This window comes from Ictalurus punctatus, chromosome 12 (assembly GCF_001660625.3).
Source record: "Ictalurus punctatus breed USDA103 chromosome 12, Coco_2.0, whole genome shotgun sequence".
Taxonomy (NCBI): Eukaryota; Metazoa; Chordata; class Actinopteri; order Siluriformes; family Ictaluridae; genus Ictalurus; species Ictalurus punctatus.
The window spans coordinates 16,777,665-16,802,022 of NC_030427.2; the positions used below are offsets into that span (position 1 = coordinate 16,777,665).

General features: G+C 39.9%; 3 protein-coding genes and 2 non-coding genes across 9 annotated transcripts; 1 reads left to right on the forward strand and 4 right to left on the reverse strand.

The window, feature by feature from the left end:
* Positions 1-235: 235 nt before the first annotated feature.
* On the reverse strand, positions 236-9,978 carry ttc26 (tetratricopeptide repeat domain 26). Its single transcript, XM_017480984.3, has 17 exons — positions 9,587-9,978; positions 8,649-8,795; positions 8,008-8,100; positions 7,609-7,723; positions 7,428-7,477; positions 6,971-7,116; positions 6,608-6,779; positions 5,582-5,759; positions 5,348-5,403; positions 5,096-5,149; positions 4,858-4,921; positions 4,663-4,751; positions 4,151-4,234; positions 3,491-3,560; positions 2,744-2,850; positions 873-1,009; positions 236-681 (listed from the first exon to the last, which is right to left on the reverse strand). Exons 1-17 carry the CDS (start codon positions 9,587-9,589, stop codon positions 570-572), a joined length of 1,677 nt encoding a protein of 558 aa, XP_017336473.1. The 5' UTR covers positions 9,590-9,978; the 3' UTR covers positions 236-569.
* Positions 9,979-10,169: 191 nt separating this feature from the next.
* trnar-ccu (transfer RNA arginine (anticodon CCU)) lies at positions 10,170-10,242 on the forward strand. Its single transcript has one exon. It is a non-coding gene; the product is annotated as a tRNA-Arg (tRNA).
* A 2,589-nt stretch (positions 10,243-12,831) lies between these two features.
* On the reverse strand, positions 12,832-16,313 carry rpsa (ribosomal protein SA). The gene is given in 10 exon segments (NM_001200137.1): positions 12,832-12,977; positions 13,064-13,126; positions 13,600-13,768; positions 13,905-14,033; positions 14,134-14,365; positions 14,368-14,372; positions 14,374-14,379; positions 14,642-14,760; positions 15,066-15,237; positions 16,284-16,313. Coding segments are annotated over 9 exon segments (951 nt in total). The 5' UTR covers positions 15,199-15,237; positions 16,284-16,313; the 3' UTR covers positions 12,832-12,882.
* LOC124628780 (small nucleolar RNA SNORA62/SNORA6 family) lies at positions 15,315-15,456 on the reverse strand. The gene has a single exon (XR_006983462.1). It is a non-coding gene; the product is annotated as a small nucleolar RNA SNORA62/SNORA6 family (small nucleolar RNA).
* A 389-nt stretch (positions 16,314-16,702) lies between the features above and the next one.
* Positions 16,703-23,750, reverse strand: slc25a38b (solute carrier family 25 member 38b). 5 transcript variants are annotated; one of them, XM_053684278.1, is made up of 10 exons: positions 23,612-23,750; positions 23,225-23,353; positions 21,442-21,574; positions 20,672-21,115; positions 20,255-20,376; positions 19,667-19,751; positions 19,349-19,528; positions 18,796-18,964; positions 18,426-18,592; positions 16,703-18,306 (listed from the first exon to the last, which is right to left on the reverse strand). In XM_053684278.1, exons 4-10 carry the CDS (start codon positions 20,711-20,713, stop codon positions 18,184-18,186), a joined length of 888 nt encoding a protein of 295 aa, XP_053540253.1. In that variant the 5' UTR covers positions 20,714-21,115; positions 21,442-21,574; positions 23,225-23,353; positions 23,612-23,750; the 3' UTR covers positions 16,703-18,183. The 5 variants fall into 5 exon arrangements, with proteins under 5 accessions (XP_053540253.1, XP_053540254.1, XP_053540256.1 ...); XM_053684279.1 differs by having other exon boundaries at positions 23,536-23,673; XM_053684281.1 differs by lacking the exon at positions 23,612-23,750 and adding an exon at positions 23,474-23,579.
* Between the last annotated feature and the right edge of the window lie 608 nt (positions 23,751-24,358).

Below are 24,358 nucleotides of genomic sequence, written 5' to 3' on the forward strand. Positions count from 1 at the left end.
GAAATCTGAAGATTTTACATCCAAAAAAAGAGATTTTTTTTGTATTTTTCTTTAGTAAAGCTGTACAGTGTTATTAGGCCGGAATGAACTTCTATTTTTGCTACAAAATTATAAAGAATAGTTCAATATAAACAGAAGTTTATGTGGTGTATTTATTAATGAGATGAAATGCCATAAATGTAAATAGTATGTTAATTGGCATTATAAGTAAATTGTAGTCTTTCACACTTCTGTCTGACATGACTAAAAATAAGTTTTTATTCACAAAAACATTTATATATACATATATAAACATTTATTTTTAATAAATTTGCAAAGATTTCAAACAAACTTCTTTCACGTAGTCATTATGGGGTATTGTTTGTAGAATTGTGAGGAAAATAATGAATTTAATCCATTTGGAATAAGGCTGTAACATAACAAAATGTGGACAAGAGTGAAGCGCTGTGAATACTTTCCGAATGCACTGTATGTTACAAAATAAACTTTCAACAGGTTAAATGATGTGGATTAGAGAGAATTACGAGTTTACGCTCCACACAGTAATGTCATAGATGATGATTGGCGTGTCACAGAGCCACTCGATTGTCTTTGGCCCATTTTTTCATGATGCGGATGATGTACTCGACCTGCGGATTCCCTGCGCTGCGTAACATTGGCAAAATCTCCTTCAGAGTCTCTCTAGGAACAAATAAAATAACAAATAATCTGAGACTTTTTACATTCCAGATTCAAAACAGCTCTGATCATATAAATCCCAAAGTCATCAATTATCATAAACTAGTCCAGTTTTTACACCAATAACATTTCTCGGTTTGAATATTAACGTTCAGGTGAGATAAATGTCACAGTGATGTAATATCGTGTGATACCTCGGTTCTCGTCCTGCCAGGATGAGCTGGAAGATTCCCACACAGGCTCCACGCTTTCCCTCCCAGTATTCCGGATTCTGATGATCCAGACGCTCCAGAACATCAAACGCCTTTGCCGCATAGTAAAACTGTCCCATCTGACACACACACACACACACACGGTTTTGACTTACACACTTAGAACTCATGAATATGTAAATAGAGTATGTAAATCTCATCAGCAGTTCTTCTGACTTTAAAGGCTAAACAGTGAGCTGAATTATAAACACTGAGATATAAAGTATAGAACGCTGGACACGTTTTTCACACAAACATCACAAACTGACCTATGGGGTTGAGCCATCTGAGGGGTGGAGTGAACAAAGCAACAAACTGTGAGAACTGCATCAAGGTTTAAGGCAGATGTTGATGCTGTGGTGCGTGTGTCATTTCTGTTTCGTGCAAAATGTTAGCATTTGATTCAACATGCTACCAGACTCTACAGACTTCAAGTGAACGATTTGAAACACAGCCCCTTGTTTAAAGTGGATGTGTGGAGAGGAATCACTCTGAGCTTTCAGAAGAAACACATTCTTTCATGTCTTTATAAAGTGCCTTCAAGTCATTTTTAAACTGACTAACTGACTCAAAGTCAGTTTTTCATCATTGAATCACTTCCGAGTAAAATAATCAGGTTTATTGATGATGCATATCTATGCAAATCTTCGTGATTGTCCAGTTAAATGCTCTCTAGAAACATATAAGCAGCTGGGGAAAAAAAAAGGTTCCTGTTAAACTCTTCACTGCTCTCCATGTTTAGCTAGCTCGCTAAGCTGCTGTCAGCTTCGTTTAGATTGGATGGGGCTATGGTGTGTCTCAAACCCAGTTGGTTGTTGACCGTCACTCTGACTTGCTGTAGAACAGTGGTTCCCAAACTTTTTACAGTGGCGTACCCCCCTCAATTTCTCATCATATTTGCGCCTCTTTGATGGTTTTTCTGCGAATTGCTAGTGAAAAAAAGGTGGCATTTCAACTTCGGATACATTACTGTCTGTATCTGCGTGAACTGGGCTAGTAACAGTGGGTACACTTACGCTTCTACGGATGCGGTGTTAGAAGGACCTGGGCCACTGCTGTCAGAGGACTGTGGATCAGCAGTGTTTGCTGTGGTTGCAGGCCGATGTCTTTGTAGCCACTTCTCCATTTTAATATTACGAGCTATTACTTAACTTCATCACATAGCCGTGTGCTGGCAATAAATGACATGCGGTAAGATGCGCACTGACACATGACTGTGAGTGGATGCAGTTTTGACCACGAAGGACAGGATAATTTGATTGGATGTCATGTATTTGACCTTTATAACATTGCAATTTTGCTGTTTGTACACTGGAGGGGGCACAAGTTTATTTTTTGGCCGTGAGAAAAACATGGATTAGAATTTTAATATTGTTTAGTTAGGCGGAATTAAATGAACAGGAAATCTCAGCATTTTGCTCCTGTACCCCCTCTGTCACCTCGCGTACCCCTGGGGGTACCCCAGTTTGGGAACCACTGCTGTAGAAGGAAATATGTCGACATACAGTATGGAATCAAATCACACTTCTCAAGACATTCTGAGGACTTTAAGCGATATAATGATCTATAACAGTGTAGAATTATGCTAACAATACTAACATAACTTAACATAACGCTAACAAGAGAATTCGTTATGATTTCTTTACCACTCTGATATAACCACACAACTCAAACGACTCAAAAGTACATTTCTATCTTTATATAGAGTTATTGAAGTTAAATGGTTTTATTTCTATGCTGATTATAGTAATTCATTACGAATAAAAAAAATTAAATAAACTTGATAACGATATAATAATGATGATGATGATGACCTTGTAGCAGTCATTGGCGATGAGCTGCAGGAGGCTGAAGGAATCAGCTGAAGTCTCCATTTTGAGGTAAAGTTCCCACGCCAGCCGAGCTTTCTGATTCATAATGTCTACAACACACACACACACACACAATACAGAACACGTCACTTTAATCAACCTTATTACATTATAATGCACTATTATTAATAAATTAATGCATTTCCAAATAAATATATACTAATATGAATACATAAATTATCTAAAAAATAAAATACAATATATAATTATATTGTATAGACATTATTTAAATTGACCAAATTAAATAATTAATACATTTTATTTAAATACATGAAATAAAAATGTAAAAGCTTTTTAGTTTATTGAGTTGTTTAATGCATGTAACACTGGTCATTTATTATCAGTGTGTGTGTACTATGTGTACTAACTAACTAAGTGTACACTGTGTACTAACACGTACATGCAGAAATTAATATATTTAAAAAATAAATGATGTGAAAATTACGAAAAATAGATATAGAAATAAATAAGCACATTAAAATTTATTTAATTGTATATAACAGATTAGCGGATAAAACGTTAGTGTTAAATAAATGATTCCTTAGTGCAGTTCAATTTGTTTAATATGTAATTTAACTTTGTTCACGCTCCATTGTACTCTGTTTTTTTAAGTATTAATGTAGTCTGTGATAAACATACTGTGGGACCATTACTTTAACAGAGATATGAGACATAAACATGGAGACGTACAGCAGCGGGCGAGCCAGCTCAGATACACATAGTCATTCCTGATCTTCTCACTCTGGATGAGCAGGAACACCTGTACAATCACACACACACACACACCAACACTTCTGTGACGTCAGGTGCATGTGATGTGATGATGTGACGAAGTGGTGATTTAATGATGTGATGACAAATTGATGGCATAATGATGTGGTGAAATGGTGATGTAATGATTTGATGAAATGGTGATATAATGATGTAATGATGTGTTGAAGTGGTGATGTGATGAAGTAATAAGATGATGTAAGTGGTGATGTAATGATGTGAAGAAGTGGTGATGGAATGATGTGTTGAAATGGTGATGTGATGATGTGACGACGTGGTGATGTAATGTGCTGATGTAATGATGTGATGAAGTGGTGATATAGTGATGTGCTGATGTAATGACGTGATGAAGTGCTGATGTAATGACGTGATGAAATGGTGATGTAATGACACGATGAAGTGGTGATGGAATGATGTAATGCAATGGTGATGTAATGAAGTGCTAATGTAATGATTTGATGACGTGGTGATGTGATGACGTGGTGATGTAATGATCTGATGAGGTGATGTAATGATCTGATGACGTGTTGAAGTGGTGATGTGATGAAGTGGTGAAGTGATGACAGGAGGGATACACACCTCCTCAGCCTCTTTAAAGTTCCCTAAAGCAGCTTTGGCCTGAGCGTAGTTGAAGTTAAACGTGTCATCAGTGTAGAAATAACTCTGAAACACAGAAGCACACAGATACTGCAGTAAGATCATTAACACACACACTTATATCCTGCTTATAGAAATGCATTTAATTTATTATTACATCACAGTGCAGTTGAATTCTGGAATCTGATTGGTCAGAAGTGAGCAGCGTTTCTGTGTAACAATGCGGCTCAGACTGTAGTTTCAGCTGTAGCATGAACGACAGGTTTATATTAATGCGCTCATGCTAATATTTTATTGTTTCTATAGTAACAGCTCATTCACAGGGACTCATACTAATAATGTTGTGTGTCGTTCGGTAATAACTTAAACATTGTAATTGTTGGTAAATCACTGTGGTATAAGTAGAATAACACACTCCAGACGATGAAAATAATGCACTTTGGGGTGAGAACATTAATTCTGTTTGTGTGTGTGTGTGTGTGTGTGTTTCTGACCTTTACTGAGTTGAGATAGATCAGCACGTCCTCAAACTGTTTCAGCAGGAAGAAGCAGGAAGCCATACACTGTCGACCAGGGATAGTGTCTAAACACACACTCACACACACCATTTAGAACAAAAGCATGTTATTAAAATTATATAGTTTTACAGACGTGTAACGTGAATTGTTAATGATGAAACTTGAAGTTACCGCATTCACTAGCTGAACCTCCGACCAGCTGGAAAAACTGCTGTGCAATCTTCAAATGATCCCTCTGAACAGAACACACACACACTCCTTTTCAATATCATTATTGTATCTAATGATCACAAATAATAATAATAAATAATGAATTAATAATCTGATCACACATTTATTTAGTCCATTTTCTGTGTGTGCGTGTGTTTTAGAGGAATATTAAATGCTGAAGGTTAAACGTGCAACTCACAGATCCGATTTCCTGTCCGAGTGCTGCGTTCACCACTCCTTTAAGGATGTACTCCTGCAACACACACACACACACACACACACAATGTTTCTGTTCAAAGGTTTCCCAGCACAATGTACACATTACTCAAAGTGTGAATAATTTCCACACAGCTCTTGTTCTTGGTGCTTTTTGATGATGTCATTATCTCAGCGTTACAGAGATTTGCTACAGAAAGTGATGAAGAAGACCAAGAAGTGAAAAGCAGAATACCTGAGGGGTTGTGGGCTCCAGGTCTTTAATCAGATTATATGCTTCCTGAACATCATCTAAAGGAAAAGTGGGACCAGGACTACATGTTACACCTGTGTGTGTAAGTGTGTAGGAGTGAGAGAGTGTGTGTGTGTGTAGAGTGAGAGTGTGTGTGTGCAAGTGTGTGTGTAGAGTGAGTGAGTGATCGAGTGAGTGTATGTGTGTGTGTGTGTGTGTGTGTGTGTGTGTGTGTACCCTGTCTGAGGTAGTAGATGACGAGGTTGAGCCGAGCCTCAGTGATGACATCGATGAGAGGAGGGAGAACCTGCAGAGCTCCTTCACCTCCTCGGAACACCACGAGGTTGTGTCGGATCAGCTCTTTAGCAAACTCAAACGAGCTGGAGGAGATGTCCATCAGGTTCTTCAGCTCAGCCTGCAGAGGAACACGCGCGCACACACACATCAGTATTCAGAGCTCAGATGTAACTATTGACTTAAGTGCTATTCAGAAGTTACAAGACATTTATTCGTGTGGGGGTGGAGTTTATTCAAAACAGATTCATGTCTCAGTTACACACACAGGGACGGAGTTTATCTCAAACAGAGGCGTGTCTCAGTTATGCTTGAGTCTGAACTTGAACTTAATAAGCGCATGTTTCTTGTGTGATATCAGCTTGCGTGAGAAGCAGTGTTAAGCCCAGCTCCAATGGACTATTCAAGGACAATATTATAAATATATAAATATGAAAATAAGCCATTTTGTTAAATTAAACCAGTGATTAATCGGATAATTATAACTAGAACTAGAACTAGATTTATGTCACCCCTCGCCATCTTCTCGTTCATATTAATCTTTTATTTTGAAATTCGCTCTTGTTTTTAATGTTCCATCATATTCCATTTGACAGCAAAGAAAATACCACTATTTCCTTTTTTAGTCCGTATTTTCTATCTCTGATTATTTTGGGATTAAAGGTGAGAGTTTGTGTATAAATGCGGTGGTTTAGACTCTATTAAAAACTCTGTCTTAGATGCTTCTCAAGAATAATATTTTGACCCCAAAGTTGTGAACTCCATGGATTTTAATAATCTGAATGTGAAGCTCAGAAAAACCAGCTGCATATCTCGAACCTGAATACCAGCAACTTTCCCAGACTAAATACTGGCATAACATTTGGACTATCAACTCTGAATAATGTACTGCGATGAACACAGGGCAGTCTTTATGTGTTTCTATTGGAAGAATAGATGGGAAGCGTGTGTGTATGTGTGAGAGAGGACCTCAGCAGCTTTGCCATTGTACAGTCTGAAGTGATTGCAGGCTTTGAGGTTGAGGGCGATGGTGGAGTCAGGAACACTCTGCAGATAAACAGCCAGAACCTCCTGAGACACGTCGTAATAATCCAGTTTATAGTAACAGAGAGCTACGTACACGTTCAGAGCCAGGAACTCCCTAATATACACATATACACACGCACACACACACACACACACACACACACACACACCAGAGAACATGTATGAGGTGTGTGTTATAGCTGTGTCCCACTAAGTCAAAAATCTTCTGAGATCTGAGGCTTAGAGCAGTAAGAATGATAACACATGCACACACACAGGTGTGTGTTCTGCAGTAATAATGAGTACCTGTTCTGCAGTAATATGCGTTTGTAGATATCGATGGCCTCCTGGTAGTGTGACCTCATGTAGTGGATGGAGGCGAGGCTCAGCTGGTCCTCTGTCACGTCCTCCAGGTTCTGGTGGAATCCCATCAACTTCTTCTCATCACCAAACTGAGAGTCAGTCAGTCAGTCAAACAAACAAACAAACAAACACACACACACACAAAACATCATCACCAGCAGAGCTCATAAATATTCTGCACAGGCAACATTACCAAAACATTTGGGGGGAAGGTTAGGAGTTCAGATCAGCTGTTCAGCCCTTTATTTGTTTGTTTATTTATTTATGTATTTATTTACTCCTCAGCTACGGGCCCGAACAGGAAGAGATCAAATTAGATTAAAACAAAAACAAAAAAATCTGCTGAGTAAAATTTTAATTTACTGAAACCTCTGTGATGCTTATAAACACACACACACACCTTGTGTGCTAAGTGAAAGAGAAGTCGGTTCTGTAGCTGAATCTTCGGTCCTGTAAAAGAAAACAATAAATTATAATAAAAAAAACACAGCTATGAAATGTTCAGTAAAGAGGAACGAGCGAGAGAAGTGCACTAAGTAGTGCATACTACAGTAGAGTGACTGAGATGAAAGTGGGCTAACCTTTGAGCGCAGCATCTTCTGCTTCTTTATAAAGGCCGAGGAAAAACAGAGCGCAGCCCAGAAACACCCAGACATCAGGGGGACAGTCGGGGCTCAGGGTCAGGGTCTTATACTCCTGAGAGTTTACACACACGCACACACACACACACACACAGAGTTTATATAATGCATCTAAACCACTGACGTTATAAATAACACTTTGTTTTCCTGAACTCTGACTGATTTACATTTACAGACCAACAAAAGTTCTTGCCATGGTTACCTTTAGCTAATTAACCTCGTGGGCATCTCACTTGCTACTTGCTAGTGCTATTCAACAAAATTTTTACCCTCTTGGAGGCACTTCAGTTAGAGAACACACACACACACACACACACACACACACACACACAAACACACCTCCATCGCTCTCTTGTGGTCTCCTAAGTGGAAGGCACAATAGCCTAACCAGAGGTCTGTGTTCTCCTCAGCTGTTCCACCATTCCTCTGGAACTTAAAGGACACGCACACAAACACAGTCATCCTGATCATCACAGCCCTGATTACAATCAAATCAACAAAAGCACATTTCTTGAGTGACTGCACAACTTCAATATTCCAATTCCAGTTGTTATGGTGTTGGCAAGGTATCTCTGATGGCTGCTAGGTGGTTGCTAGCCAGTTCCTACGAAACCTTAGGTGGTTGCTTAGAATATTCCTAGGTGGTCAGTATGGTATCCCCAGTGGTTGCTAGGGTGTTGTTTGGCACTTGCAATGGTGTTCCATGTGGTTGCTAGGCAGTTGCTATGATACATTATGTGGTGGTTAGGGTGTTGAAATGTGTTATGGTATTTCAGGTGGTTGCTTGGGGGTTGAGTAAGTGAGATAAGGGGCCTAGGGGATAAGTGTGCACCTGCATTGTGTCCCTGTGTGGGGGGAAAATTCCAACTTGGAAATGGCTGCTAGTGGGAAATGGTGCGACCCATCAAAAAGCTGCATCTACTATGTTCTTCTTTTGCTTAGTATTTTCCTGATGATAAATAGTGTGTTTCATTTCGTACCTCCAGCAGTGTAATGGCTCCCAGGTAGTCTCTCTGGTTCAGGTAATCTTCTACCCGAGGAATCTTTTTACTCTTATTCTTCCTTTTCTTCTCACTGGAGCTCAACGAGGTTTCACCACCGAGTGCCGGCTTCACCCGAGACAAGATCTAACAAACAAACACACACACACAGTGCTGCTGAGTTCTGGATCCTGATTGGTCAGAAGGTGTTGATTAATTCTCTAGAACAGCAGCTCTGACAGTAGAGCAAGTTTATATTAATGCTCTCGCTCTAATACGTCCGTCACTTTCTCTTCTTTTCTGTCTTTCAATTTCAAACCAACTTCAAGCTTATGAAACAGTTTCAAACGTTCAGCTTGTCTCTGTCAAGCCAAATTCAAAGTTAGTCATGATGAAATGTCATGCTATAAGATGAATAAAACAGAGAACATGTCCTGCAGCAGAGACAGAGAAAAGCTCTGTTAACACACGACATGAAAATGAGATTGAACACAAAACTACTATTAGGTCATTTCAAATAAATCCTAAAAATGTGATTAATCTCTTATGCACTAGGTTTATTTTCTGAATCTGTGAGTTTAATAAAATAATAAAAGTTCATTTTAATAATTTCAAACTTGAAATTAGATGTGTGTGAAAGAGAGACATAAGTTTTAAGAGAGAAGTAAAAGATTGGAGTTACTGCTGATTTCTTAAAATGTAAACATTTAACAAATAATAATAATAATAAATAAAAGAAAGAAAGAACAGAAACAGCTGTTGATTTAGTTTATTGTTCAAACTACAATAAACCAGTGGAAATGATAAGAAATATAAATAGCCAGTTTAATTTAAAAGAAATGATCAAACTGAATAAATCTGGTTATTTAATTAGCTAATATTATTTTATGAGCACGAAGCTGAATGTTTTAGATGCATTCATGTGTAGCGCTACTCACCATGATGTCTGAAGATCACTGTGAATGAAAACGAGGAGTTCTAAACCAAAATAATATTAAATAATCTAGTACATATATATATATATATATATATATTATACACAACATTCAGATGTGCAATTAAAACGGCTACAGCTTCTCAAACAGAAGAAAGAGTCGGCCAGTAACAGCTCACACTGCAGCTAGGTAGAGAATATAAGCGAAACTAGCTAGCAATCTGCATTTATTTAGGTTAGATGTGCTCACTGTACTGTCTAAAACACCTAAATAACAATTAATTACGTGTTTATTTATTTGACAGTGTGTTTAAAACAAACGTTTTCGGCAAGTTACGCTAGCTGCTAGCAAGCTAATTCCTCGTCGCCACACTACGGCAACACGTAGTTGCCAGGCAACCGCAATTTCCGGAAGACATTTTAATTAAACTTTTATATTATTTGCTTAGTTTTATCAAAGTGTAATAACAAGAGTAAAGTATTTCTACCATATATAACTATATAAAGTGTATTTTTATTTAACCTATTACAGGGTACTATGTATTGATTTATATATATTTATATAAATTAAATACAGTCCTTACGAAGCCCCAGTGGCCTAATGGATAAGGCACTGGCCTCCTAAGCCAGGGATTGTGGGTTCGAGTCCCATCTGGGGTGTATGTGTTTTATTTTTTATTTTTTGTGATCTTACCATTACCACAACAATAGAGTTTTTTAATCGTTCGCGCATAGTCGTACACACAGCCTTTCAAAGTAAACTCCATTTGACATGTACACTTACACAGGCGGTCGACGCATACGCATTAAGATAACTTGCACTACCTCTCCTGGCCTACAAGAGTCAGTACAGAGCAGTAAAGCAGGTCTTCTGGTGTGAAGGACGACAAACGAAGAAGAATCACATCAACACGAAGAACAATGTTGGGAGAGGTGTTCTACGTATATATATATATATATATATATATATATATATATATATATATATATATATATATATATATATATATATAAGTATTGTGTAATCCAATTAATTTTAAAGACATTTTTAATGTATAAGAACTTGGTACCGCTTTTCTCAAATAATTTGTTTTCCTTTTCCAAATAAAGTCAAAAAGTAATTTGTCAACAAATAAACAAGTAAATTGTTAACAACTTTAGAAGGTGATAAGGAAACATAAACTGATCTGTAGATTCCTTCAGCCTTGGACAAAAGGATACTCCTCTATAATGACAAATCCATTTGTAACGTGTTAAATCTACTGTTGGGTTGTTGTTTGTTTTGTGTTTTGTTGTTTTTTTTTTTGTAATGATTGAGTCAAAATTTCAATCACTGCACATATTCTCATCTTTACTTATAATTACTCCAAGTTCAGTCACAATGGTTTTGATTGGAATGCCACATATATCTGATAAATTAGTTTTTCAAGGGAAAAGGGACCGATTTACACATATTCACTCGCAATCCTGATATATCTGAAAAATATTTAATACAATTGACAGCTTTATGAACTTCATGTTCATCTTTCAACACTGTTGTGTCATCTGCAAACTGACACAACTTAAACTTTTCCCCCAAAGCTGTAATACCTTTGACATATCCTTTCTTTAAATGAACAGCCATTATGGGTTGCTAACAAAAATTAAAGGGGAGAAATCAGACAACCTTGTTTAATCCCTCTGCCAATTTCAAATCGCTTAGATGTTCCCTGTTTCTATTGTTAATTTGCAAAAATACCTCCTGCATTTTTATTTTAACAATATGTAGAGCTACAGCAACAGAATCAATTAACTTAGAACTCTTTACACTGCTCATGAAACGGCTAAATAACACTTTGCTTTAATGGGTTTGCAACAGCAACATAAGGTGCTGCTTTATACTACATGGGTGTGTTCGTTTATTCCAGATGAATACAGGTTATAGGCTTACGTTAGGTACTGGCATGAAGTACTCTGCCAGCCTTTTGTTGCCTCCGTCCCAACTCTTTTGTGACGTGTTGCTGCCATCAAAGTCAAAATTACCTTATTTCTTAAAATGGTGCATTTACATAAGTTTAAACATCTGATATGTTTTCTATGTTCTGTCGTGAATAAAATGCAGGTTTATAAGATTTGCAATTCATCGCATTCTGTTTTTATTTACATTTTACACAACGTCAAAACTTTTTTGGAATTGGGTCTGTACATGGCAAATTTTACACGATTTGATAGTTTACTTTTTATTAAATATCAAAAATGTGTGCATTATAGCCGACACCTACATGAACACTTTACAGCTGGTTTTGTGACCAAGTCCTTCTCTTCAAATACTATTGGAGTTAGAAATGTGTATATAAAAGTGTCGTATGTAACTTTAGAGACAGTGCCTTAATTTGCGACTCTCGAACGTCAATCTAACTTTATACCAGTACATTAGATTACAGACTTCGTTTTTTGAAGCAAATCTTATTAGCAACAAAATGCACTCGTTTTCCTTCTTTCTACACCTGGTCATAATTTTCTGCAGGCCTCTTTTGTTTGTTGCGGTCAGATCTTTTTTTTTAAAGCGATGTTTGTTGGCCAACAAAACACTTGCTTTGAGGACTTCCACACCATGTCCCCTGCAGACATGGAAAGGAACCTGATCACTGGTCTTCAAATACTAAAACCTACCATGTGTACTACATCTATGGCATCCATTATAGAACTGTGCTGTGCCTCTGGAAGAACGTCTCTGTACAAGTCTTTCATGAGCGGTTTCTCACGAGTTCCATCATTTTTTAGCTATTCAAAAATTATTTATTGAAGTTCAGTGCACTGCATTTTCAGGCTTGCATTTCCCTTTTACAAGGTTACGTCTTGATGGCAACTGTAAAGTGACTTCTTGCTACCTTCAATTTGTATTTTGAATAACTGCCATGTCAGTTTGATCAGCTCTCAAATTTTGCAGTCAAGATATGAATGATTTCTTGCAATACACTTAAACAAAAATGCACTTTTTTTGTATTCCTATAATAAATCATGGTTCAAATAACCACTTGTCAATAGTGATTTTTCCTACATATTACAACCTGTCACACTAAATGCATTTTGTTATAAGCATTATTAGCCAGCGTAATACAGCACCTTCATGTACTACTGGGTCTCAGCCCTGATATCTACACCCCGACACATCCGGTCAATAAATCCTCTAACCCTGACCTGCCACTGTTACACACCAACACAATGTACATTAAGGAGGTGTAAATTAATGACATCACAACACTTTAATCAAGCCAACAAGTTTATTGGCTCAGGATTAACAAGTTGAAGAGTGTGTGTTTAGGACCACTCAGCAGTGGAGCCACCCCAGTCCCCAGCTTGAGCAGTGGGGGCTGCGCTCCAATCCTCAGTGGCAGGCTGCGCACTCCAGTCCTCTGTGAAATAAAACACGTTTACATTAGAGTTGAAGTCAGTGTGGAGAAATTCTGATCAGTGATTAGGACGAGGAATAAAAACCTACCGGAATAACCTTCAGTGGTGGGACCAGGTTTGGCAGCGACAACGGCGGCAGCAGCCGTAGCAGCTGGAGGGGAAAAAGGGGGAGGGTGACAAACATGAGAACAAATGAATGACTTTATTGGGACTGTGGGTGATGAAGGGATCACACAAACAGCAGAACTGAAAAATATCTTGGGCTCACAAGGGAAAAAAAAAAAAAGAGAGAAGAGAGAAAAAAAGGGGGGTAGGGGAAAATTACAGCAGAAGAAAAAAAAGAAAACAATAGGAAAGAAAGATCAGAGAGAAATATAACGGCAAGAAATAAAAATGAGGAAAAAGAAAACTCAAAGGATGCAAGAAAAAAGACTGAAATTAAAGAGGAAAGGCAAAGAAGGAAAGAAAGGGGATGACAATAAGAAAAGAATGGATAGCAAAAATGGAATTGTATGAAAAATTAAAACTGAATAAAAGGTTGCTGTAAGAATTCCATCCTCATGTCAGAACACATCGTTAAACTGTGCATGTGTCTATCTGTGGTTAAGGGTTGGTGTTGCTCACCCTCAATGCCAGCGGGGAACTGCTGTATGGGTACTGATGGGACCTGCACGCCCTCAGACCAGTCAGGTACTTCGAGCTGAGCAATATCAGCAACCGGAGCAGACCACTCACCCTGGAACTCCTCCTTCCCTACAGCCTTCTCTGCTGCAGCCTGCTCCTCCTTCTCAATCTGCACAGAGGAGAAATCAACACATCACACACACCACTGAGGATCTGAGCAAGCTCAATATCAGGATGCTCAATAATATCAAGCCATCAAATGTCAAAAGTATCCTGAAGCACTGAAAAGTGTAGAAATAACTCACCTCCTCAGGATCTCTATAGAAGTAGAGATCAGGCATCACCTCCCATGGATGCTCACGGGAAATGGTACCACGCATCCTCAGCACCTCACGGGCCAACATCCACCACATCAGACCCACAGAGTGAGGACCCTACACACACACACTAATTACAGTACAGCACAACACAGGCCCTTCCTCACAGGACTGTGAGGATACATCCAAAACGAGGGCATGGTGCATGGCCCCATACCTTGTTGTTGCAGGGGATGGCAATATCAACATATCTGAGTGGGGAGTCTGTGTTGCACAGAGCGATGGTGGGGATGTTCACGTATGAAGCCTCAGTTAGCGGCTGGTGGTCGGCACGAGGGTCAGTCACGATCAGGAGGCGGGGCTCCCTGAAGGCAGCCTGAATCTGATTGGTGAATGTACCAGGTGTGAAGCGCCCGGCAAAGGTGGTAGCACCAGTCCCAGAGGCGAACTTAAGCACCGCCCTCTGAAAGAGACACAGCCAACGAGAAGGTCAGGCACACATGTTTTCAAGCCTAATTTCTAAGACGTGTGGCTCAGGTCACTATCAAACCCCAGTCATGAGACAGGAAGTCCTCATGGTGTTAGCGAAAACCCGGCCGGTTCACTTTAGCACACTTTCTACACCCGGGCACCAACATTGGTGATGGGCTCTAACAGGGTGCACCACACTACACCTAACACTTTACTCACAGCCCTTCCTTTCGAGCGCAAGGTATGTAACCTACCTGGCCGGTGTTCCTGGATGAAATGACACAAACATCAGCGGGGTTCTCAATGGCAACTATGGCACGAGCAGCCAGCAGCAGCTTTTCCCAAGTTTTCTTCAGGTTGATGATATAAATGCCTGCAACACAAACACATTGTACAGGTGTGTCCAAACTGACCAAAAACTGACTCCAGATTTTGTAACGTCAGTGAAACACCGTGATCTTAACGAAAACAAACCCAATACCCATTTCAGAGTTATTTTTTTCTACACTGCCAGACAGAACCTTAGACCTCAATTTTTTTTTTTTATTTGCACTGAAGTAAATTTCTTCCATTACACATGAGATTCCTTAAATAACCATAATATACTAATCCGTGTATATTGCACCACTAAAGAAAACCACTGCACTTATCCTGATAGGCCACAGAAACACAGCTCACCGTCACTTTTTCTCTTGTAGACATACTGCTCCATCTGAAAGTCCAGGTTGGTTCCACCCAGATGGGTTCCTGCAGCGAGGAACTTCAGCACATCCTCCTCCTTCATCTGAAGGACATCCAGACCTCCGGACATCGTGACCACTTTCCCTGCGTAACGAGTTTAGTGGGAGAGCTGACCAGAACAGAGAGGAAGCCATTAATTAGAGACCAGATTAACATTTATTACCACAGAGCTAATTGTTGGTGACTAAATGTGGCTCCGGTCACTATCAAACCCCAGTCATGGGACAGGAAGTCCTCATGGTGTTAGCGAAAACCCAGCCAGTTCACTTTAGCACACCTCCGACACCCAGGCACCAACGTTGGTGATGGGCTTTAAACAGTGTGCACCTACAGGAAGATCTAACCACCAGGTATGAACACACTGGTGCTCAAAAAGGTCATCAGAACCCAAGATTATAAACTCATTAATGATCAAGTTTGAATCTAGTCTTACAAATGGATAACTGCTATTTTATTTATATTTTAAAGATGTTTTGCAGTTCTTTAAATAACATTCATCAAATGTAAATAAACAATGCGCTACATGTGACTGCGGGTAAGTACAAGCATTTGTGCATTATTGAGTCGAATCCCACTGTTCACTTAAGAATCGATTCAGAGTCGACTCGTACGCAAACGACACGTTTCTCAAATCGGCAATTTCTTAAGTGTTATAACAGTTTATATATTTGTTTAACTGTGTGATACACCTCAAGCAATAAACATGATTTTTATTTTATCGCTATTTTAACCGCAGATAAACTGCTGTATAATTAAAGTGTTAAGTCAAAGAATCAGACCATCATTTACACACTACACAACGTGGGGGGGAAAAGCTAATTTATTTACCCCCAAAAAACATTGGTTACTACGTCTAAAATTCTTTTCTGATTCACTTCATACAAAACACGCTGTTTCTCCGGCAGTTAACAGTGACAAAATCCTTTAAATCCACCTCGAGTTAATTTACAAGCTAACAGGCTAACAGCGCGCGCGAGGACTATCTGTGAGGCCTACCCTTAATAAGTGAAAGCAGGAAAATATATTTTTTAAACGATGAATTCCTGACATCAAATTACAGCGAGCACTTATTTTAACATCTTCTGCCAGCTTTGTAGTCAGCGCACGTGACCTTTCAACTTTAAAATCAACTTAAAGTTCTAAAACCGTGCTCACCACGAGACAACGCCGTATGGAGATCTTCACTTCACGGCAAAAAGAGGCCGGCCAAGGCGAATGACGTCATATATATAGTGCGACAGAGCCAATCAGATTGTTGGGGGGTTGTTTCCGTTCGTACCGTATCGCCCCCTATTGTACAGGAGGATATGAATTACAAAATACTATTTAAAAACATCCTATATTTGTGACTCGATATACTTAGTATACTAAGCAGTTTTAATTAATTAGCAGTATACTCGATATACTGCTAATTAATTCAAATATCGTTTATTATAATAAAACATTTCATCTTATTTTCAACAAAATTATTAGATAACTAAGCACAGAATCCACGCTTGTTAAATACAATTTAAAGTTCAATAAAAATGTTAAAATTCTACACACTTGGTGCGTAGAATAAATCAGACATTAAGTTGTGCATGAAAACAGGACAAATTTATTCACATGTAAACAAAACAGGAGGCACAGCGTTAGCAGAAAATACCAGCAATAACAGCAAGCTGAAGTGAAGATATTAAAGAAAAACAATCACAAGAGGAGACTGAAGTCTGTCAGTTCGTCTGGCACAGAAACGAGAGAAAACGCACGATACTCTATGTTAGTGTGTACGGAGTGTGCAGATTTAAAAATCACAGCACAGAACTAACCCAGACACTTTTCTCCCAAATGAAACACAGGTGCATGTTAAATATCACAGTGTGTTGTATAATTGATTAACAACACAGATCCGGTACAGAGGCTCCTCCTGATTTAAAGTGCATTTACAAACTATGACGTGTGTGCAACTCATATATCCAGTCAAAATATACACACTGTACACTATACACAATTTATACACACACAAAATGTACATACTGTAACAGAAAAGCAGCTTTCAGCTTCTCTTACATTCTATACACCATAAAATGCATTCCAGTATTAATAATAATAATAATAATAATAATAAAATTGAGTCTCTCCAGTATTTTGGCCAAATTTACACCAAGTCTTCAAAAGAGCGTAAACACACCCGAGCATATGTAATAAGGAGGCAGCATTACAATGTAAAACACAAAGGATTATGGGAAATGGGATATTACCATCACGTCCGGAAGACAAATTAGGGTTTTAACAGACACACTTGAACAACACGTCCATCCAAAACATTAAATATTCCACAGTCATAATTTCTCAGTAACACATTTGTGGGTCCTGTATCTGCTGAATTTTCTCAGCTGATGAATCTGAGACTCTATTTTTACTATTTATGTAAAAAACCTTATTTTATTGTACAAGGGGGCATTTTTAAATGATTTGATAATTGATTTCGATTATCTTGGTAAAAGTGATTTTTGTCAAAAAATGGCTAAAAAAAAAAGGTAACAAAGTGAAGAAACTGTCAGAAATCAACAGAATATATCAGATAAAATCAGATATAAATCTATAAATTGTATACATATGTAAATCATAAAATTGATAAAATTTATATTGGTCTAATTTGTTACAAAAATGATTATCTGTCGTATTAACAATAATTAAATACTGTTTTATGGTTAGTTTGATGGTATATTATGTATATGTATATATATAGTATATTATTATATATATTAACGTATGTCATGGACTCTAAGGGTGGAGCATTTAGGATGAACCTGTGGGGGCGGAGTCTTCTAATTAATAAAAACAAGAGTGGGTGGAGCTTCTGCAGTGACAACAGGCACACAGAGTGTGGAGGTGAAGTCATCTCAATGACAGTGGGTGGAGCCTTTTTCAACATGTAGGGCATGGAGGCGGAGCTTGTTCGATGACGCATGACATCAAGAGACTGTCAGCTTATTGGCTGTGGGTCAATTTCTCAAGGAGCGTTTAATTAAATCTGAGAGAGTGTTTCTTTTGGGAGTGTGCGCATATGTGTTCAGGATTTAAGGCCCATAAGTGCCATGAGTTGTTCATATACAGTCCAGGCCATTGCAGCCATCAGAGTTCTCCTCAACGAGCGTGGAACAGCACCACGGAAAAAACCTCTGACTCCGTGTTCCTGAGCGAGCGAGCAAGCGAGCGACAGAGAGAGAGAGAAAGAAAGAAAGATAGAGAAACCGTGTTAATACTTTATTTAATAATTATATATGTGCAGGTGTGTGTGTGTGTGTTACTCACAGTATAGATGAGGTGCAGTGCATGGCGTGTTGTGCAGTAACGTGTTGGATTGACCTGCATGTGTGTTTTCACCACGTCTGCTGGCTGTGTCACCACAGACGCCAAAATCCCCGCAAACACACCACAACTGAAATTCAGCAGAGGAGTCAGAGCTGACGATCCGAGATCTGACACACACGAGAAAAAAATCTAATGTTTCAGGACTAACTGCATCAAAACCAAATATATTTTCACTCCTACGAGACAAAAAAAGTTTCAGGAATAACTGCATCATAGCTAAATATATTTTCTCTCTCTCTCTCACACACACACACACACACACACACACACACACACACACACACACACACACACACACACACACACACACCGTGCGGCAGTGTCCTCTTGCTCTGGCTGTAGATCATGACGTAGATTCCAGAGAATGGAGCATCTCTGAGCAGTGTAGCTGTCAGACCTGAGTACAGAGCTCTCGGTCCCTCTGTCTCACACACACTCTTCAATGCCCCACACACACTGCTGTAGTTATACCGCCCACTCTGAAACACACACACACACACACACACTCCTACGTTATAGCAGCTATAAACAGTTGTTCCCGGACCAGCCTCTCTGTTCTCTCTCTCAAAGCTAATAATTAGAAAAAAACATACAGCTTGTCATGTTACTGAGAAACCACAAAGAAACGTAAACTCCTCTGTCCTGAAGATGGTGGAAAACTTCAAGTTACAGCTTTAACTCTGACTGTTAGCAGATAGTCCACCGTACTGTTGCTATAGAAACGATAACGTATTAGAACAAGAGCATTAATATAAACCTGCACTACTGTCAGAGCTGCTGTTCTAGAGAATTATTCAACACCTTCTGACCAATCACAATCCAGAACTCAGCAGCACTGTGTGTGTGTGTGGGTGTGTGTGTACCTCGAAGCGTGTTTTGATGACGGTGAAGGGCAGCATGCTGATTCCAGCCACACAACGCGCCGCTGCTCCCAGTAACACCAACTCATAGGCTCTCGGCGCTCGCTGCTCGAAAAAATACTGCTTCAGAGAATGGAATGTGCTGAAATAAATCCCTACACCTGGGATACAGCGCACAAATGACTGTGCGTGCACACGCGCACACAAACAAACGCACACAGAGAGAGAGAGAGAGAGAGAGAGAGAGAGAGATTATACATACATACATATATAAAGGATTGTAAAAAAAGAAAAGATAAATGAATCAGGAGCAGTGCTGACCGGTGAGACGCCCTTCCACAGACCAAAGAGTTTTTCAGTCCGGACCACTGTGATAAACACATGCAGCATCCCCACCTTTGCACCACTGAGAGACAAACAGAATCATACACAGATGGAAGCAGTATAATCTGATTACTCAGCACATGTACACTGTTAATGTGATTTATTTATTTTAATTATTATTATTTTTAACTGTTTTTCAGAAGCTAACAACTCTTAATTATCCAGCAAGCCCTAAAGAACCCTTGAAGAACTGTAAATTTTGCATTTCCAAATTAAATGCAAAATTGACTTTAATGTTCTCCATGATTGTGGTTGTGTGTACTGAACCAGACTGAGAGATTAAACGCTCAGGAAACCTTTGCAGGTGTTTTGAGTTAATTATCTGATTAGATCTCTTCTCAGGTCAACATTTCTGTATTATAAATTCTTTACTCTAATATTTTGAGATACTGGATTTTTCATGTCCATGAGCTGTAAGCCGTAATCAATTTTTTGACATGCACCTGTATGTGTGTGTGCATGTATATATATAGTGTGTGCAGTGTGCATGTGTTTATGGTGGGTGTGCAGTGAGTGTGGTCTAACCCAGGCTGTGTGTTCTGTAGAGTCTGCAGTCGTGTTTTTACCAGATCCAGAGGCTGGAACAGTAATGTGGAGCAGGTTCCACTGAGAGAACCGCACACAAATGCCTTCAACACTGGGTGAGCCTGCAGAGAGAGAGAGAGAGAGAGAGAGAGAGAAAGACACACACACACACACACACACACAGAGTGTAAGTCAGTGATGTGAACCTCAGACAGCAGCGAGTGTGTTACTGTGTAACCAATGGTTACGCCGTCTCATTTGCATAATCACAATCACTAAATATAGAAAACCTCTGATTTCTTTCGCTCTCTCCCTCTCCCACACACACAGGGCAGATGAGATAAAGATGTATATGGTCAGGTCTCTCTCTCTCTCTCACTCACACACACACACACACACACACACACACACACTTACCTTGCTGTGTGTTTTGGGTTGTGTGTCGTTTTTCCCCTGCATCTCGCGTTCTCTACATCACAGCACCACACACACACACCCCTGTCTGTCTGTGTTCACTCAGTGTCTCGTCTGTAGTCTTGTTCTTTCTCTCTTCAGAAAAGCAGCAAGCTTCTCTTCCTCTCTCTCTCTCTATCTGTCTTTCTCTTCTTCTTATCTCTCCATGTGCCTTGCGTCTCTCTTCTTTCTTTCTCTCCCCAGTGTTGCTTTTTCTTTCTTTCTACCTCCTCTTCTGTGTGTTTTTCTCTTTTTGCCTTCCAGTGCAGCTTTGTCGGCTTTAATCCTTCAGCTCTTTGGCTTCTCTCTCTCTCTTGCTCTCTCACAGACACACACACACGCACACTTATCTCTATCTGCCACATTGTGTCTCTTCAAATCGGTGTGACTCATGTAGTTGCTGCAGGACTGTGTATGTGTGTGTGAGAGAGAGAGAGCGAGAGAATGTCACTGTACATTTAGTGTAACATTTTGCATTTTTGTTTCTGTTGATTGGTCGGATGCGGTAACACCCACTATGACAATTAGCTGGCAGTTGGAATTCAAATTTTAAATCCTACAACATTGCATCAGTGTATTTCAGTAACAACAACAACAACAACATCTAGACATTTTATAAGGTAACATGACAGTTATTGACATTTTTTACGCATTTCCAGACACATTATACACATTTTTTCATTTGAATTTAAGACTTTATTTAATTTTTAATAACTCACTCAGCTTCGACTCACCAGAGCGACATCCATAGCTGCTGCTGCTGATGATGATGAAGGAGGGGAGTGTAATGGGGAGGAAGTGTTCAGCTCCCTCTGCTCTCTTCTCTCTCTGGCTGTCGTGTTGTTTCTCACAGTGTGACCTTTAACCCTGTGAATTGAGGGTTTAGAGTGTGAGTTAAGGATGTAGGGAGTGAGGTGAGGTGAGGGTGTAGGGAGTGAACTGAGGGTGTAGAGTATGAGTTGAAGGTTTAGGGAGTGAGTTGAGGATGTAGAGTGTGAGTTGAGTGCAAGGGTGTGAGTTGAGGGTGTAAGGGTGTAGGGAGTGAGTTGAGGGCATAAGGGTGTGAGTTGAGGGTATAAGGGTGTGAGTTGAGGGTATAAGGGTGTGAGTTGAGGGTGTAAGGAGTGAGTTATTGAGTTGAGGGTGTAGGGAGTAAGTTGAGGGTGTAGAGTGTGAGTTGAGGGTGTACAGAATGAGTTGAGGGTGTAGGGAGTGAGTTATTGAGTTGAGGGTGTAGGGAGTGAGTTGAGGGTGTAGAGTGTGAGCTGAGGGTGTAGAGTGTGAGTTTAGGGTGTAGAGAATGAGTTGAGGGTGTAGAGAATGAGTTGTGGGTGTAAGGGAGTGAGTTGAGGGTGTATGGAATGAGTTGAGGGTGTAGGGAATGAGTTGAGGGTGTAAGGGAGTGAGTTGAGGGTGTAAGGGAGTGAGTTGAGGGTGTATGGGAGTGAGTTGAGGGTGTAAGGGAGTGAGTTGAGGGTGTAGGGAGTGAGTTGAGAGTGTATAGAATGAGTTGAGGGTGTATGGGAGTGAGTTGAGAGTGTATAGAATGAGTTGAGGGTGTATGGGAGTGAGTTGAGGGTGTAAGGGAGTGAGTTGAGGGTGTAAGGGAGTTTGTTGAGGGTGTAGGGAGTGAGTTGAGAGTGTATAGAATGAGTTGAGGGTGTAGGGGAGTGAGTTGAGGGTGTAAGGGTGTGAGTTGAGGGTGTATGGGAGTGAGTTGAGGGTGTAGGGAGTGAGTTGAGAGTGTATAGAATGAGTTGAGGGTGTATGGGAGTGAGTTGAGGGTGTAAGGGAGTTTGTTGAGGGTGTAGGGAGTGAGTTGAGAGTGTATAGAATGAGTTGAGGGTGTAGGGGAGTGAGTTGAGGGTGTAAGGGTGTGAGTTGAGGGTGTATGGGAGTGAGTTGAGGGTGTAGGGAGTGAGTTGAGAGTGTATAGAATGAGTTGAGGGTGTATGGGAGTGAGTTGAGGGTGTAGGGAGTGAGTTGAGTGTGTATAGAATGAGTTGAGGGTGTATGGGAGTGAGTTGAGGGTGTAAGGGTGTGAGTTGAGGGTGTATGGGAGTGAGTTGAGGGTGTAGGGAGTGAGGTGAGAGTGTATAGAATGAGTTGAGGATGTATGGGAGTGAGTTGAGGGTGTATGGGAGTGAGTTGAGGGTGTGAGGGAGTGAGTTGAGGGTGTAAGGGAGTTTGTTGAGGGTGTAGGGAGTGAGTTGAGAGTGTATAGAATGAGTTGAGGGTGTATGGGAGTGAGTTGAGGGTGTAAGGGTGTGAGTTGAGGGTGTATGGGAGTGAGTTGAGGGTGTAAGGGTGTGAGTTGAGGGTGTGAGGGTGTAAGGGAGTGAGTTGAGGGTGTAAGCGAGTGAGTTGAGGGTGTGAGGGTGTAAGGGAGTGAGTTGAGGGTGTGAGGGTGTAAGGGAGTGAGTTGAGGGTGTAAGGGAGTGAGTTGAGGGTGTGAGGGTGTAAGGGAGTGAGTTGAGGGTGTAGAGTGTTTTCAGGCAGCGATATGTTTGCGTTTACCTGAGTTTATCCCTGATTAAGGGCTGGAGTTGAAGTTGAAGCTGAAGGGGAGGGGATGCGAGCAGGTGATGAGCATCATGTCACAACGGGAGGTTGAAGATCCAGGAATCAGGACATATCGTTATGTCTCTACAAAGATAGACAGAATTCAAATAAACATCTGGATCTCGCATTAGAAATGAATGTTAGAATATAGCAGAAATGCACTCCTCACTCTGTATGAACTAAAGCCGGTTTAATGACACTCACGGAGCTAAAGCTAACAGCTATCCGCGGTAAACTCACAGCATTATAGTCACACACAAACTCACTCTTCTCTCTGATTTCTCCCTTTAATTCAAAACCAGTCGATGAACAAAAAGCGTAAAGTTTAAATGTAAACGCTACCTGTATAAAACTTCCCCTGTTCGATAGTCTCGAGACTCAAGTGCGTATAAATCACTAGACCCGCACTGCGCATGCGTACAATATCACACGCGCACACGCAACTGCTGCTCTCTGTGTCCTTCCAGTTTGAGCCGGATTTTTCCAGTTGAGGCGATCTAACGCCACAAATCTGATACAGGCGCGCCCCCTGGTGGAAAAGTGCCGCAAACACAGTTAATACACTGCCATGTGCACGACACACACCGTCCAACTAAAAACATGAAATGACACGCGCTTTAAAGCACCAAGCAGGAAGAAGTGCAGGATGGTCACGTGCCTAAAGGCTTCTTTTACTGAGTCACTGTAATAGCATATAGTGATGACAGTTCAGATTACAACCAACATTTAAAATTGTGTACCTCAAATGTCTAACTAAAAACCCACATTTATAATGTCTGTTACCTATAAGGATGACTATAGTGTTTTAAGAACTGTATGACGTTCATTTCTGCTAGCTGCACCTTATATTGACAAGCAAATTAGCATACTTTAAATTTATATTAGTAACCAGGGAGAATAGTAGCAGCAGTTTATTTCAGTGTTTCTGGCACTGTCAAGTAAACTTTAAAATAGTAATTCTCATTTATAGTTTCATAAATAGAACTTAAATCTTATTTAAATAAAAGCAATACATAAGTTAATCACACACCTCAGCTATAGCACTGGAATGAAACATCTTTTAGTGGAAAAATCTATTAAGAAAATTGA

Excerpts from the sequence above, each read along its gene's own strand:
- slc25a38b (XM_053684278.1), bottom strand. The coding sequence starts at position 20,713 with ATGCAGGGGAAAAACGACACACAACCCAAAACACACAGCAAG. Across the intron at positions 19,752-20,254 it reads CTACAGAACACACAGCCTGG|TGGTGCAAAGGTGGGGATGC; the intron begins GTTAGACCACAC and ends TTTGTCTCTCAG. Across the intron at positions 18,965-19,348 it reads TCATCAAAACACGCTTCGAG|AGTGGGCGGTATAACTACAG; the intron begins GTACACACACAC and ends TGTGTGTTTCAG.
- ttc26 (XM_017480984.3), bottom strand. Across the intron at positions 5,760-6,607 it reads ACAATGGCAAAGCTGCTGAG|GCTGAGCTGAAGAACCTGAT; the intron begins GTCCTCTCTCAC and ends GTTCCTCTGCAG. Across the intron at positions 682-872 it reads CTGGCAGGACGAGAACCGAG|AGAGACTCTGAAGGAGATTT; the intron begins GTATCACACGAT and ends ATTTGTTCCTAG.